The sequence below is a fragment of the Chrysoperla carnea genome, chromosome 3, assembly GCF_905475395.1.
Source record: "Chrysoperla carnea chromosome 3, inChrCarn1.1, whole genome shotgun sequence".
NCBI lineage: Eukaryota > Metazoa > Arthropoda > Insecta > Neuroptera > Chrysopidae > Chrysoperla > Chrysoperla carnea.
In genome coordinates, this window is record NC_058339.1 from 63,200,179 (window position 1) to 63,212,660 (window position 12,482).

At 28.1% G+C, this 12,482-nt stretch overlaps 1 protein-coding gene across 3 annotated transcripts in view; it reads left to right on the forward strand.

Annotated features, from left to right (window-relative positions):
- The window catches only part of LOC123296941, a 193,575-nt gene that overhangs the window by 149,913 nt on the left and 31,180 nt on the right, over positions 1-12,482 (forward strand). Inside the window, exon 1 of one of the 3 annotated variants that reach the window (XM_044878661.1) lies at positions 10,194-10,395. The exons of the other annotated variants lie outside the window; for them this stretch is intronic. Within the exon in view, the coding sequence (XP_044734596.1) occupies positions 10,236-10,395 (160 nt within the window). The 5' untranslated portion in view covers positions 10,194-10,235. Of the gene's footprint in view, positions 1-10,193; positions 10,396-12,482 lie in introns of those variants that run through there. 3 annotated transcript variants of the gene reach the window in all.

Here is a 12,482-nt window from a genome sequence, read left to right on the forward strand (position 1 = left end):
AGCACAACGGTCATATTATTCCCTTATTAGGTTCTTCTTATTATTAGATGCTTTTTATTGAAACATGAAATATTTTGATATATGGTTGAGAAGATACGTTGGAAAGTTTTTTTTATCCCAAAAGGTCAATTTAAAGGGTAAGTCGAGATTTTTAAAGAGTGTAATGTAAATAAGAGAAGGTTGGCTAAGTTGTTGACCTTCTATACAATGCAGAAGTCTATATTTTCGGGGAAAATATGGCTAAAAAAATTAAAAGTGAGGTGATGTGATACCACCACTGCTTCTCAGATTATATACTATTGATGTTTACTACTACCATGTTGCCCAATATAATACATAAATTAACCACAGTCTGACTTTATTTTATTCTAAAACTGCCTGAGTGAATGACTCCCTCTGTATCAATCTTTATTAATGGAAGTTCGTAAATAACGGAAGGAGGGATTTGTCTCTTAATTCATAACATACAGTAATGTTTTTTCAGAGTCAATATACTGACCTATCATTAAAAATTTGTCTTGGACATTACTTACTGCACTCCACTTATCATTTGTACATCATCAGTAAATTATACCAACTCACTGAACAACTACGTCGAAAATTCATAGAGAATTTAACCCGCTTTTGTAATCAACACATTTTGTGGTGATGATACAAATCGTGAGCGAATCTGATATCTAAGCAGTCTCACGAAGGCAATTTACAACTTCCCCTACACTTGTTTTTTTCCGAAACGAGGCGATCGCTCCCTATATTTCTACCGCTGTGATGGCTCCCTATTTATCACGATAAGCATTAAATAATGAAGTCTAATCACACATTGTCAAATTTTCAATTTTTCTAGCATGCGTGTTTAGTAATATTCACAAAAAAATCCTTTTTCTTTTAAAATTTAAATATTCTGTATCTAGAAAAAAACGCTTTCCTGGATATAGGTGTATTAAGTTTTAATTATATTATAGTTATGTATAATTTGGTGAAGTCTTGTTGCTCTAACTTTAACCAGTCTGTATAAGCAAAGGTAATTTCCACTTTAATTATTTCATAAACTTTTTGTATATCATTCGTATGGTGAATTAGGAGAGACTTTTTGAAGTATAGTTATGTGTTTGAATCATTCACAATCGAACCCAACTAAATTACTTTTTGGTTGTTTTTTTCCCTACTCCAAAATGTACCGTGTGTATTTTGAAATCACATTTTTTTTTTTAAATAAAATAAAACAATAATTATACTTTATTATTATGATTTCTCAATCAAAATAATGTGTATGAAAAATTCTTTATGTCAATTTTAAAATCTTTTTCAATGATATCTCAATTGCAAAATTGTTATAAGAAATTCTTTAAGAATTAATTGCATTTCCGTTTTATTACATGAAAACAAAAATATGAAATAATAATTTTTTTTATATTAACGTGAAATTTTTTCTTATCAAGACAAGGTCATCAAAGAGAAAAATAACTAAAAGTAACTGTAAGGTCATATCAAAAACAGTTTGAAGCGTTGAAACGTTGATAGAAGGGATATCCGAATATCAACTCAACTTCAGCAGCTGATTTGAAAGGGAAAAAACATATTTCTTTTAAAAACATGAGTATGAGTCGAGACCATATATTTAAAAATCTTAATTTGTGGTATCGCTTGGGATCCCTTAATTGTTTCTTAAATTATAAATTTTCACGCTGAATCTGAAGAAGACTTACAAAACTTTAAATAAAAGAATTTAATTAAACTTGGCACTCTCTATGGCCTAACGTTTTCGGTTCTATTTTTGTCGAGGCGTAAGTAAATATATTGACAAGGTTACTTCATTTTTCATAGTTTGACTTTTGGCAATTTTAAACGAGGCTTTTAACTCGCATAAGGTCATTTTGCTCGGGGCTAACGGAATAATACGTTGTGAAAAAATCGTGTTTTACAATTAAACACTTTTAACACGTTTTTCGTGAAGTTATTCATAAAACAGTTTCCTTTTTGCTTTATTTCAATTTTAATTTTCATTCCACCGCACGTGTAAATAATTAACCTAAAACACTACATTGTTTCTTCCCACATGCCTTCCAATTTCTTCCAAATTAATTTAATTTAACAATTCCAATGTTTTATTTCATTCATCATATTTAGATAAAACTTAAACTTTAATGTGAAACGACATCAGTACCCTCACCGACAGTAAAGTAGCGCTAAAATCCTTAAGCTTGGTCTTCCTAACTTTAAAGATAGTATAAAACTGCCGAAAGGTCTTTAAACGAGCCGGCAGAGCAAATCTAACCCTGATATGAGTACTGGGACACAGAGACATTCTACGGAATTATGACGAGCTTGTAAAAAATGCCACCAGACTATCGGACACAATAAAGAATCCTAAGAAAAGGCTATCTTAGATGGAAAGAGGTATATACTTGTGGTACTTGTGGGTTCAAAAAGCCTCTATAAGCAAAATCGTTGCGGCTATTACATGACACTGGCTGGCGACAGGCATGCTGTACGACTGGAGCAACCAGTGCATCACGATTATTGCAAAAGCTGCCACAGTAGGGGGAAAGAGGAATCGATGTTTCTTCTTCTCTGTCATTGTACAGCACTTGTCATGAGGAGACTTTCTCATTTGAGTCAGCCTTTGTTTGACGACCTCTTCGATATGGAATTCGTTGAGCACTCTTGCAGTTTTTAAGCAGCTCCAAATGGTTCATGGAGGAGTGGTCGGGGTGAGCCAACCCTCCTTTCGGTATTACAAAAGACCCTACAGCCTAAGTGTGTATCACTCCAGAACAGCCATTCGAACCTAACCTATACCTATAAGAGTCCTGCATATATAGGACATTCGATACAAATTTTGTTTTGCCTTTAATGGCACGGTGATAATATAGCAAACCAATAATACTTACAATTAGTATAACAAATCAAATTCTTAGTATCAACAAATTTTACAATCTGAATCTGATGTTTACCAATGGAGTAAGGAATGAAAAATAAAAAAATAAATCAAATGTCTCCAGTCTCCCGTATATGATGTCTCAAAAGAAATGGATGAATCCCATGACGATAGTAAAGTTAAATAGCCTATTTATTATTTCACAAAAATTTATATACACACATAATAAATACAAATTGATAATAATTATAATTTTTTGTAGCTTCCTCCCAATAGTTATATTAATAATAATAATAACTGTATGAAGAATATACATAAAATTAAATTACATAATTAATAGAAGTATACTTACTCTATAATTATTATTACGCATAATACTTATTGTGTGTTATTTAATACTTTTTATACTTATTTTATAATTTAATTAGTTATAATAATAGTTTGTACTTATTAACTTAAAATACCAAAAGTACAAAAAAAAATACATATACATACCTTGGTAAACCAATCAGTGGTTTTATATTTTAAAGTAAAAATTGTATACTTCCTTGGTTTAAAAAAATCAATTAGATGAACTCATCATCTGTACAATATAGATCGGTAGATACTCGCTGAATTTTTCTACCGATCGAATTGCGTGGATGGTTTGTTATTAAAGGGTACTGATGAATGTTAGTAGTTCTTAATATTGTTTTCAATTTACAGTATTCTGAAAGAAATTTATCGATAAACATAATACGTAAAAGAAAATTGCAACAAGTTGCTAGCTCTCGAAAGGATTGATAAATCATTTTCTTTCCCCTTAAATCTATACTCCATTTTTAAGTCATTCGAGAATTGTAAACTTCCTGCATTCTCTTTTTACGAACCCCAATCTTTACCTTCAAATACCCGCCCGTTTCACTGGGCTTAAAAGTAAAAAACACCGCTTAATAGCCTCCATCTCTCTTGATCTCACTTATTCTCCTTCCATAACACTTGAAAGGCTTGTTTTACATAGCTAAAATATATGCACAGTATATCAGAAAAGATAGCCATGAAATATTTGACATTTACTATTTAAAAGTTAATTTTTTTTTAAAATATATCTTTATAAATTATAGCTCGTGTGTGATTCTGATATATGAGCTACATTGTTTAGAGTTTCATTCAAATCCGTACGGTAGTTTTTTATTGAAAGCGTAACACCCTTACTTTCACATTTATAATATATAAAGATTCGCAGAATGACTTTTATTTCTAGCTTTTTGAGTTATGAAATATTTTTTTTGACTTAGTTACCAAACTCCTAGAATGATTCTATAATTATCGAAGAAGAAAGATTAACGTATCTCTAACGGAGTGAGAGAGAGAACATGAGATATTAGAAAGAGAAAAAATATATTTCTTTAAATACTAAATAGTAGTTGTATTAATGCAGTAAATATGTCAACGCTACAACGCATAATCTCATTTATAATTTGTGTGCATAGCAATAGCGAGCAACACATGGTCACAACACAGAAGTAAATTGTACAACTTTGCCGCTTGTATACAATTCAATTCTGGATTAGACTTAATATTCGTTTTTTTTTGCAGTTACTTTCTATAGTTAAACGCCAATTAAAAATAATCAAAAATGTCTTCTAATTAGTTTCGATTGCTCTCCTTTACTTGTTAAATATCGATAACTTTATAGCAAGAAACAGAGACAGTTAATGCTTCAACAATTTTTTTTTACAACTTTATGCAAACTACATTTTGAAAGTTCGAATTTTCCACAAAAAATTAATTTGACTGTACTATATATCATTACAAATTCGGTTGGTTACCTGAAATAATACTTTTAATAAGTGTTAATTATCATTATTTAACATTTATTTACATTTATAAACTATTACGCATCTTCGAAGATGTTACATTAAAAAAAAGCTTTGCGTTTTTTTTAATATTCATTATTGAAGTCTCAGCTAAATTTCCATCCAATTAAAAACATATTATGTTGATTAATAAATAACTACACACGCATATAAATACTTGGTGGTAAATACGGGGTGTTAGAAAAATATCGGATCGCCATAGCAATTTTTGAAAAGTCTGCTTTCGAAAAATTTAATCAACGAGATATATTTTTCTTTTAATTACAGAACAGCTTTGTAATTTAAATATCTCTTTATGATATGTGAGAATTTAAATGGAAAAACTGCTTGCACTAAAAGAATAGTTAAATTTTTTTTAAAACTCCATTTCTGACCAATTCTCTCTTGAAAGAATGTTTCGAGCAAAAGTTATTTTTTCATTTATAAGGAATAACTTTCTAACTTAAAGTTTTCTTCTATATCACTTACCAATTAAAAAATAGAGTTCGTTGGTTGATTTTTCCTGAACCCAGTGTAATAAGACGTTAGCAAGAAGGACTGCTTCGCACTAATACAAACTTGAACATTTAGTTGTATACATTTTTTACGCAATGCAAATAACTGACATATCTTGCACCTAAAATAAATTGAAATTTTTTGCGCTTTAAGACAATTTTAATTCGATTGCTAATGAATTTGGTATTTCATATACCCAAAAATATCTTGGATACAGTCGAATGTCTTGAGAACTTGACCTCGGATAATATGTAAATTAAAAATTTTTTTGTTAATATATAATTATTTTATCCATTTCCGGAAATTTGAATTACAGATTTTATACTTACCTTGTATAAAACACATACAATGTAATTTTTATTTTACAATTTTCTTTATTTATCGAAAAAAAAAAGATTATTTTAAATTTTGCGTGAGGCTTTGTACAAAATGTAATCTGTAATTATTAATCAATTTTTGATTACAATTTCACCTGTCCTTTATTTACTTACTGAATAAATTATAAATTTAAAATAAATAAAATTATCAAAAAGTTATTTCACGCCAAATAAAATTTGACTGCTAGACAATTCCAGGAACAAATTATCTGAGATAAGCAGAAATTTGTTTATAGCTCATTCAACGTAAGTTTCTATTTTCATACAAAATATACTTCTTATGTTATGAGGCAACTTTCGATTTCAATATAAACCGTGCCTTATAAATCGTACCCCGTCTTACGTCAGAAATCCTGTTTAATTACATTTTGACCTGTAGGTTCAATTGTGTGCGGCAATAAAATTTGTACGCAATGCCAATGTCTATAAGTTGTTTAATATTTGAACGTAATTTTTTTCTAAATGCTTTAATAAATATTCATATGATTTAGCATGTCTAAAACGAAGTTGCTTATAGGAAATATAGTGTAAAACACTCTAAAACGTTTCAAAAGTGACTACGAAAAATTGCTTTAAATTAAATGGCATAACAATCTAGAATTTGAAGTGTAGAAGAAGTATTTCTGTCCCTAGCCCGAAAAATGAATCCGAGTTCTTATCTAGACGTCACTCACATCAATTGCTAAAATTACTCCAAAAAACATTTAACGACTGTTTTCTGTTTCGTAAATTTAATATTGACGTCATTTATACTATGAGAAAGACCTGCAGAAAAATTTTAATTTTTAAAAGTTTGGGAGTTTATATTAGTGACTATAATTCATACGTATCTAATTTATATGAATTTTTATTAAATGAATAGTTTTTAAGTTTAATAATCTATTTTGAAATTAAACATCTTAATAATTTATTTAAATTCTTCAACCGATTAATTATAATTTATAACATTTAAAAAACCGAGCGATAAATTTAAAATTATAAAAACATAAAATGTTGTCTTATTATTTTTATGACCAAAGAAAGTAAAAAAATGCGCGCACCTATCTTCTTACTCTCTATATAACTCCTAATAAATTAACGCATTATAAATTATTTACAAATAAAAACAACGACGGTATTCTGTAAGAAAGTAAAAATAATTTTAAATTGATTGATTAATATTTTAATAAATTAACTATTTTAATTTTTTTAAGGATTGTTTATTAGGTTTTATAGTACCATCAGCCTCTCTTTTCCACTGAGCTCTCTGAATCAGGTTATAATTTTTTTTTCTTTAATTGCGGATCAGATTTCAATTTTTGATTAATTTATTATGATTGTAAAATAATAAAAACAATAGTTGAATAATTTTCGAATATTGCTTATTTCAGAGACCCCGTGATTCTTATGTGCCCAGGGCCTCCAAAAAGTTATACATGGCCCTGAGTACCATATTATCTATAATGGATTCAAGTGTACGATCGCCTATTTTTTGATAAATAGAAATTTTAATTACTATTATTTAGGTAATTAATTTACAGATTGCTTTTTTTTACAAATCATATCGTAAGTTTTAGATGACATTTTTCACCATTACTTGACTGAGCTAATTCTGAACTACTATTCCACTGAAAAATTTTCGAAACCAAACTTATTTGATCTGTTATTCTTACTTAGAGGAATAAAGAAGTTTTACATTAAATTAAAATATATTTGGTAATAATAATACCCAAAAAATGGTACCCTTTGTACAGAACCCTGTATATGGTTGTCAAACTCATACTTTCAAAATTATTATAAATATGTATTAATAAAATTTAAAAAATCAAAAGTTTAGTATTTTAATTACTTTTAGCGAAATAAGTAGGTTAATTTGATATGACAGTGAATTTTAAATTTGATTTAGTATAATTTTTGAATGCTATTAGTAGAAAAAAAATTTTAGACGACGCACAGCCTAAACTGCTAAAATTAGAAACAAAATTCGGAAGGGATGATGTTGTGACATGAAATTATGAAAAATGTGACATAAACCCCTCCTCACCGGAGAGGGACGGGTATTCTAAAGCAACTGAAAATGGGTTTTCTAGAAACCCAGAATCTCAAATTTACACAGTGATATGTCATCAAAAATTCGCCAGAATGGTTACGCAATAAAATCCGTGGAGACCATTTGAAAATCAAATCTTGCACACTATATGCCTTTTTTTTGGTGTGCTTACTTCAAAAGTCGTATGTTTTACAAGTGCAGAATTACCAATTACCTAAGTGAGCGGATTTAGAAGTATATGAACAAAGTGAGTGTTTGCACTTTGTGTCCGACTAATTTACTTGTCGTAACCGATAAATTGATTGCTATAAGTATATTTTTCGCACGGAAAACATTGCGGAAAGAGAATACTTTACTGCATGAGTATTTAAAAATATTTTATCTTTTTTTTTTTGTATGTAAATTAATTTTCTTTTTATTCCCGAATATAATGAAATTGTACAACTTGTTTGACAACCAATTTGATGCAAAATATTACATTCACGTTTAATACTAAATACAGAACATCTAAAAATTCAATAAAAATGTGGTTTAATTTGAATATACCTATACTTACAAACAATTTTGAATAATATTATTTTATTTCTTCACTATACGAGTAAGTATAAAAAGTTTCCTTTTAAAATATTCAATAAATTCTATAAAAGAATATAGTGAACTTTTCACTAACTTAACTAACTTTAACTAACTTAATAATAATACTTAATAATATGAAATAAACTTATACTGATTGCATTATTGAGTGAACACACGGTATTTTTCAGTTGGATAACTATAGGTATGTGTTGTTATGTGAGTTATAAAACTATGTAAAAAGTTATTTTAAATTATTGGTATTTATAAAACGGCATCCGTTACTCGTCCGATCCCAGACATAATTCTAACTTCAAAAAATTAACAATACCAAAAATAACCATAATATTGGAAAATTTATTATTTATCGAATTTAATTGATTATTTCCGCCACGACACGAACTATCACAAGGCTATGCGATATATTTCCACGAATATGCTATTTATCAAAATTGAACTACAAACATTAAGGCTATAACCGTTTTAAACATTTTTTTAAATTGATTTTTCTAACACAGCAGACATGGCGACATTATAAGGATGCTTTTTTAATCTTTGATGATGAAACCGTAAAAAACAATTGTCAAAAACTGATATGGTATTAAAGCTGCTTGAAATTGTTTTTTCAGGTTTATAACCTAACTACCAACTGAACATTTTTCAAATATTCAGAATATTAAAAAAGTTTCAAACAAATGTTGTTGAAAATGTTTGTCATAATACTTTTCGTCATAATAATTTTTTCACCAATTGGACAATTTTCAAATTATAAATACAAATATTTTTAATTGTTCATTGTTAATTTTTCAAATATTCAGAATATTAAAAAATTTTCAAGCAAATGTTGTTGAAAATATTTTTCTTAATACTTTTCGTCATAATTTTTTCGAAATCAGATTCGACCTAGTTCTCTGAATTGCTTTTATAGTCAATTTAAACCTTAAAAGATAAGAGATAGAATAAGATTTTAAATTAGATTTGCATTTCCTCCGATTACAATTTTCTTCTACCCCAGGGTTTTCGAAAAAATGTTCTAAATAAAAAGCAATCTGGAGTTACAGGGTTTGATCCCCGGCATCAAACCCTGTAGCTTTTGTTTGAGTTATTTTTTAATTGGTTATGTATATTAGCCATAATAATAGATTAAAATTATCCATCTTATATGCACACCTAAAATTCAACATGGAAGGAATCCGAGATGGAATACTTAAATGAAGTGTTTTGGTTATATAACTCCGGATGGCTATTCGCGAGCACCATGTGAAGCTTAAAAACCAAGATTGGTCCAGCTTTTAGTCTTGTATAAACATCGAATGATAACATATACTTTCATTAAGTCTTGACTGCACAGCCTTATAAATTAACAACAAACTTCATTAGCCTGAACCTAGGTTTAAAATTGGTTTGCTAACACATACCCAAGCTTTTGTTAGTACCAAATAAACCCTTTGTTTGCAAAACTTTGTCCACGAGTTGACCAGCCTTGACCAAGGGTTGACGAACAAATATGACGCTCAACTTCGGTTTCATTGTCCAACTTGGCATTTCCTACAAGGGAACTTCGATTTAACCTTCCATATATGTATTGATTAACTGGATTAAATAAATTTTAATGAATATTTTCTAATCTCTCTGTAATAAAATTATGTTCAACAAAAAAAACACTCACACAACACTGTGGTGTTTGTTACATTCGATTCAGTGTTCAGTGTTGTGTTAGTGAAGTGTTGTAATCAAAAAACCAGAACTGTTCGTCCTCTCCGTTCATACGCGAATTACCTAAACTCAAATAGTCTATCATTAACTTCTTTTTTTTTATTATTATTACAATTAACATTGTTGTTAATATCTTTTATATATGTCTTGTATATAAAAAAAATATCTAACAATATGTTCAAAAATCAAGTGCTTTTTTTACGATTCTAAAGTGCATTGTTGTGGTGGAATTTATATAGAAAATAAATAAATTCTTTTTTTTAGTGTGTTTATTATGTTTTTTTGAGAGTGTTTCCTCCGAAAAGAAAATGAATAACGATAATACTAATTCACCATCATCTCCAGCATCTTCGTCTGAACCGAATACACCATCGTGTTGTGATTCTGAAACAAATAGTTTATCACGGATGAATTCATTGGATTGTTGGGATTATAGTATTGAATTAGAATGTTTAAGAGGATCGCCAGGTGTGTTGCGGTTTTTTTTTTGTTGTTTATTTCAATTTTCTCTGCTATATAATTAAATTTCTTTTGTACTAGTTTTTTATTTTAAGTAAATAAATTTCTTTTTAATTAGTTAGATGCAAAAAATTTTTTTGGTAAAACAAAATATGTTAATGCAAATTTTGCAACTTTTACCAAAAATGTATTTTGTAACATATTTTTCAAGGTTGATTTTAATTTTTACTTTGTGATCGTGTAGGTATTGTTTTTATGGAAATTTTTACTTTTCTCAAGTAAATTAGATTCAAAGATCAAAATAAAAATTTACGTAAAAAATACCTTTTAAAGTACAAGCTCTTATTGTACTCAAAAATAGAAAATAATTATTTCTATTAGTAATTCATACATGACTATTTTTCAAAGCTAGATGGGCTCAATTTAAAATATCAAAGATAGTTCGAAGGGCCTTAAGCTTTTAAAAATTGTCATGTATAAGTGACTAATTAAAATAATTATTTTCTACGTTTTAGTTAAATAAAAGCTTGCCCTTTAAAAAGTATTTTTATTGAAGTTTTTAATTTAAAATTAAAAAAGGCATGTATACCAAATATTGTGGAAGCGATGGCAAAATCAGGCCATGCTTACCATAAAAATGCATTGTCATCCAAAGAAAACGTGTATACAAAGGTTCAGCTCAATAGGTAGCAGATATCTCCTTCAAAATTGAGTTCCAAGATTCCAAGAAAGTTATTACAAACAATTAATTTTAAAAATACGAATAATATGATCATAAATAAGGTATACTTTACTTTACTTTAATAGGAATTTTCTTCAATATTTAATTTTAAATAGGCCTCGATTCCCTAATTAACGCCTTAACAATTCTTCTTGAAGTAACCACTTCAAACTGATGTTCCCACGTACAATTAAATTCTACAAAAATAAACGTGCTCGGATAATAAACTTCTACCTATGTTTTTTAACAAATTTCCACTAATTAACTTTTGATAACTATTGAAACATAAATCAGCTTCATAATTTTAAAATTAATAAATGTCAAAATACAATAAAAATTATCTTGTAGGAAAATTTTAATCATTATAGGAAAATTTTCGTTTTTCATGGCTATTTAAATATTTGATAGATAATCAGTTAAAGCTGTTGTAATATTTTTACATTTTTTCATTTTTACAATGTAGGCGAGCGGTTTTGTCAATTTTCATGCAACACCAAAGAGGTGCCACAAGTGAATTATCTGACATTGACCCTTTGCGGTTCACTAAGTACATTTATTGATTATTAGGTAACTTATTCATTACTATTGATAATAATTTTCGTAAATCCATTACACTTAGAAAAAAAATACTAGTTACTAGAAAATATGTTCTAAAAAAGTTTTTCATCTGAAAAAATCGGTTAAACAAAAAGTTAATCTGTTGAATATTTGTAATCAATGTCCAAAAATTTAATTCATCGTTTAGTTATTTTAAATAAATTTATATTAACAAAATTTCTTGTGAAATCATTAATCATATTTACTACTGAGTAAATGTACCCACTGATGTATTTTAAAATTGACAGGAAAAATATTGTAAAAATAATGAATTATAACTTTTAAGCCCTTTTTGGAAATTTATTTTTAAAGAAAACGAAGAAGCTTTGAATTATGTTAAAATGGTATCACAAAATGGGCAGTATTATTTGTATAAATTCAATCGCAATTCAATCCAAAATATTAGTTCACTTATTCTTTTCAGATAATATTGCAAGCCTTGATCTCTGGCGTTAAATAAAATTAAATTAACTTATATTAAAGTGAAATTAATCGTTGTTATAAGTTTCAACACCATAACCCAACAGAATTAGTTTTTACATAAACTTTTGTATATTCTGCGAAACGGTCTGGAGAAAACAAAGACCTTCAACATGACAGTATATTTATTCAGACGCTAGAATTGATACGATTTTATTTTTTAATTCCTTCATATTGTAGCGTACAATATGAAGACACGGCATTTAGTGTATTGACCCTAAATATTATAAAATATATAACTATTAAAATGAATTTAACAAATCTTACAACGCTTAAAGTTCAAATAAGCATTTATTAC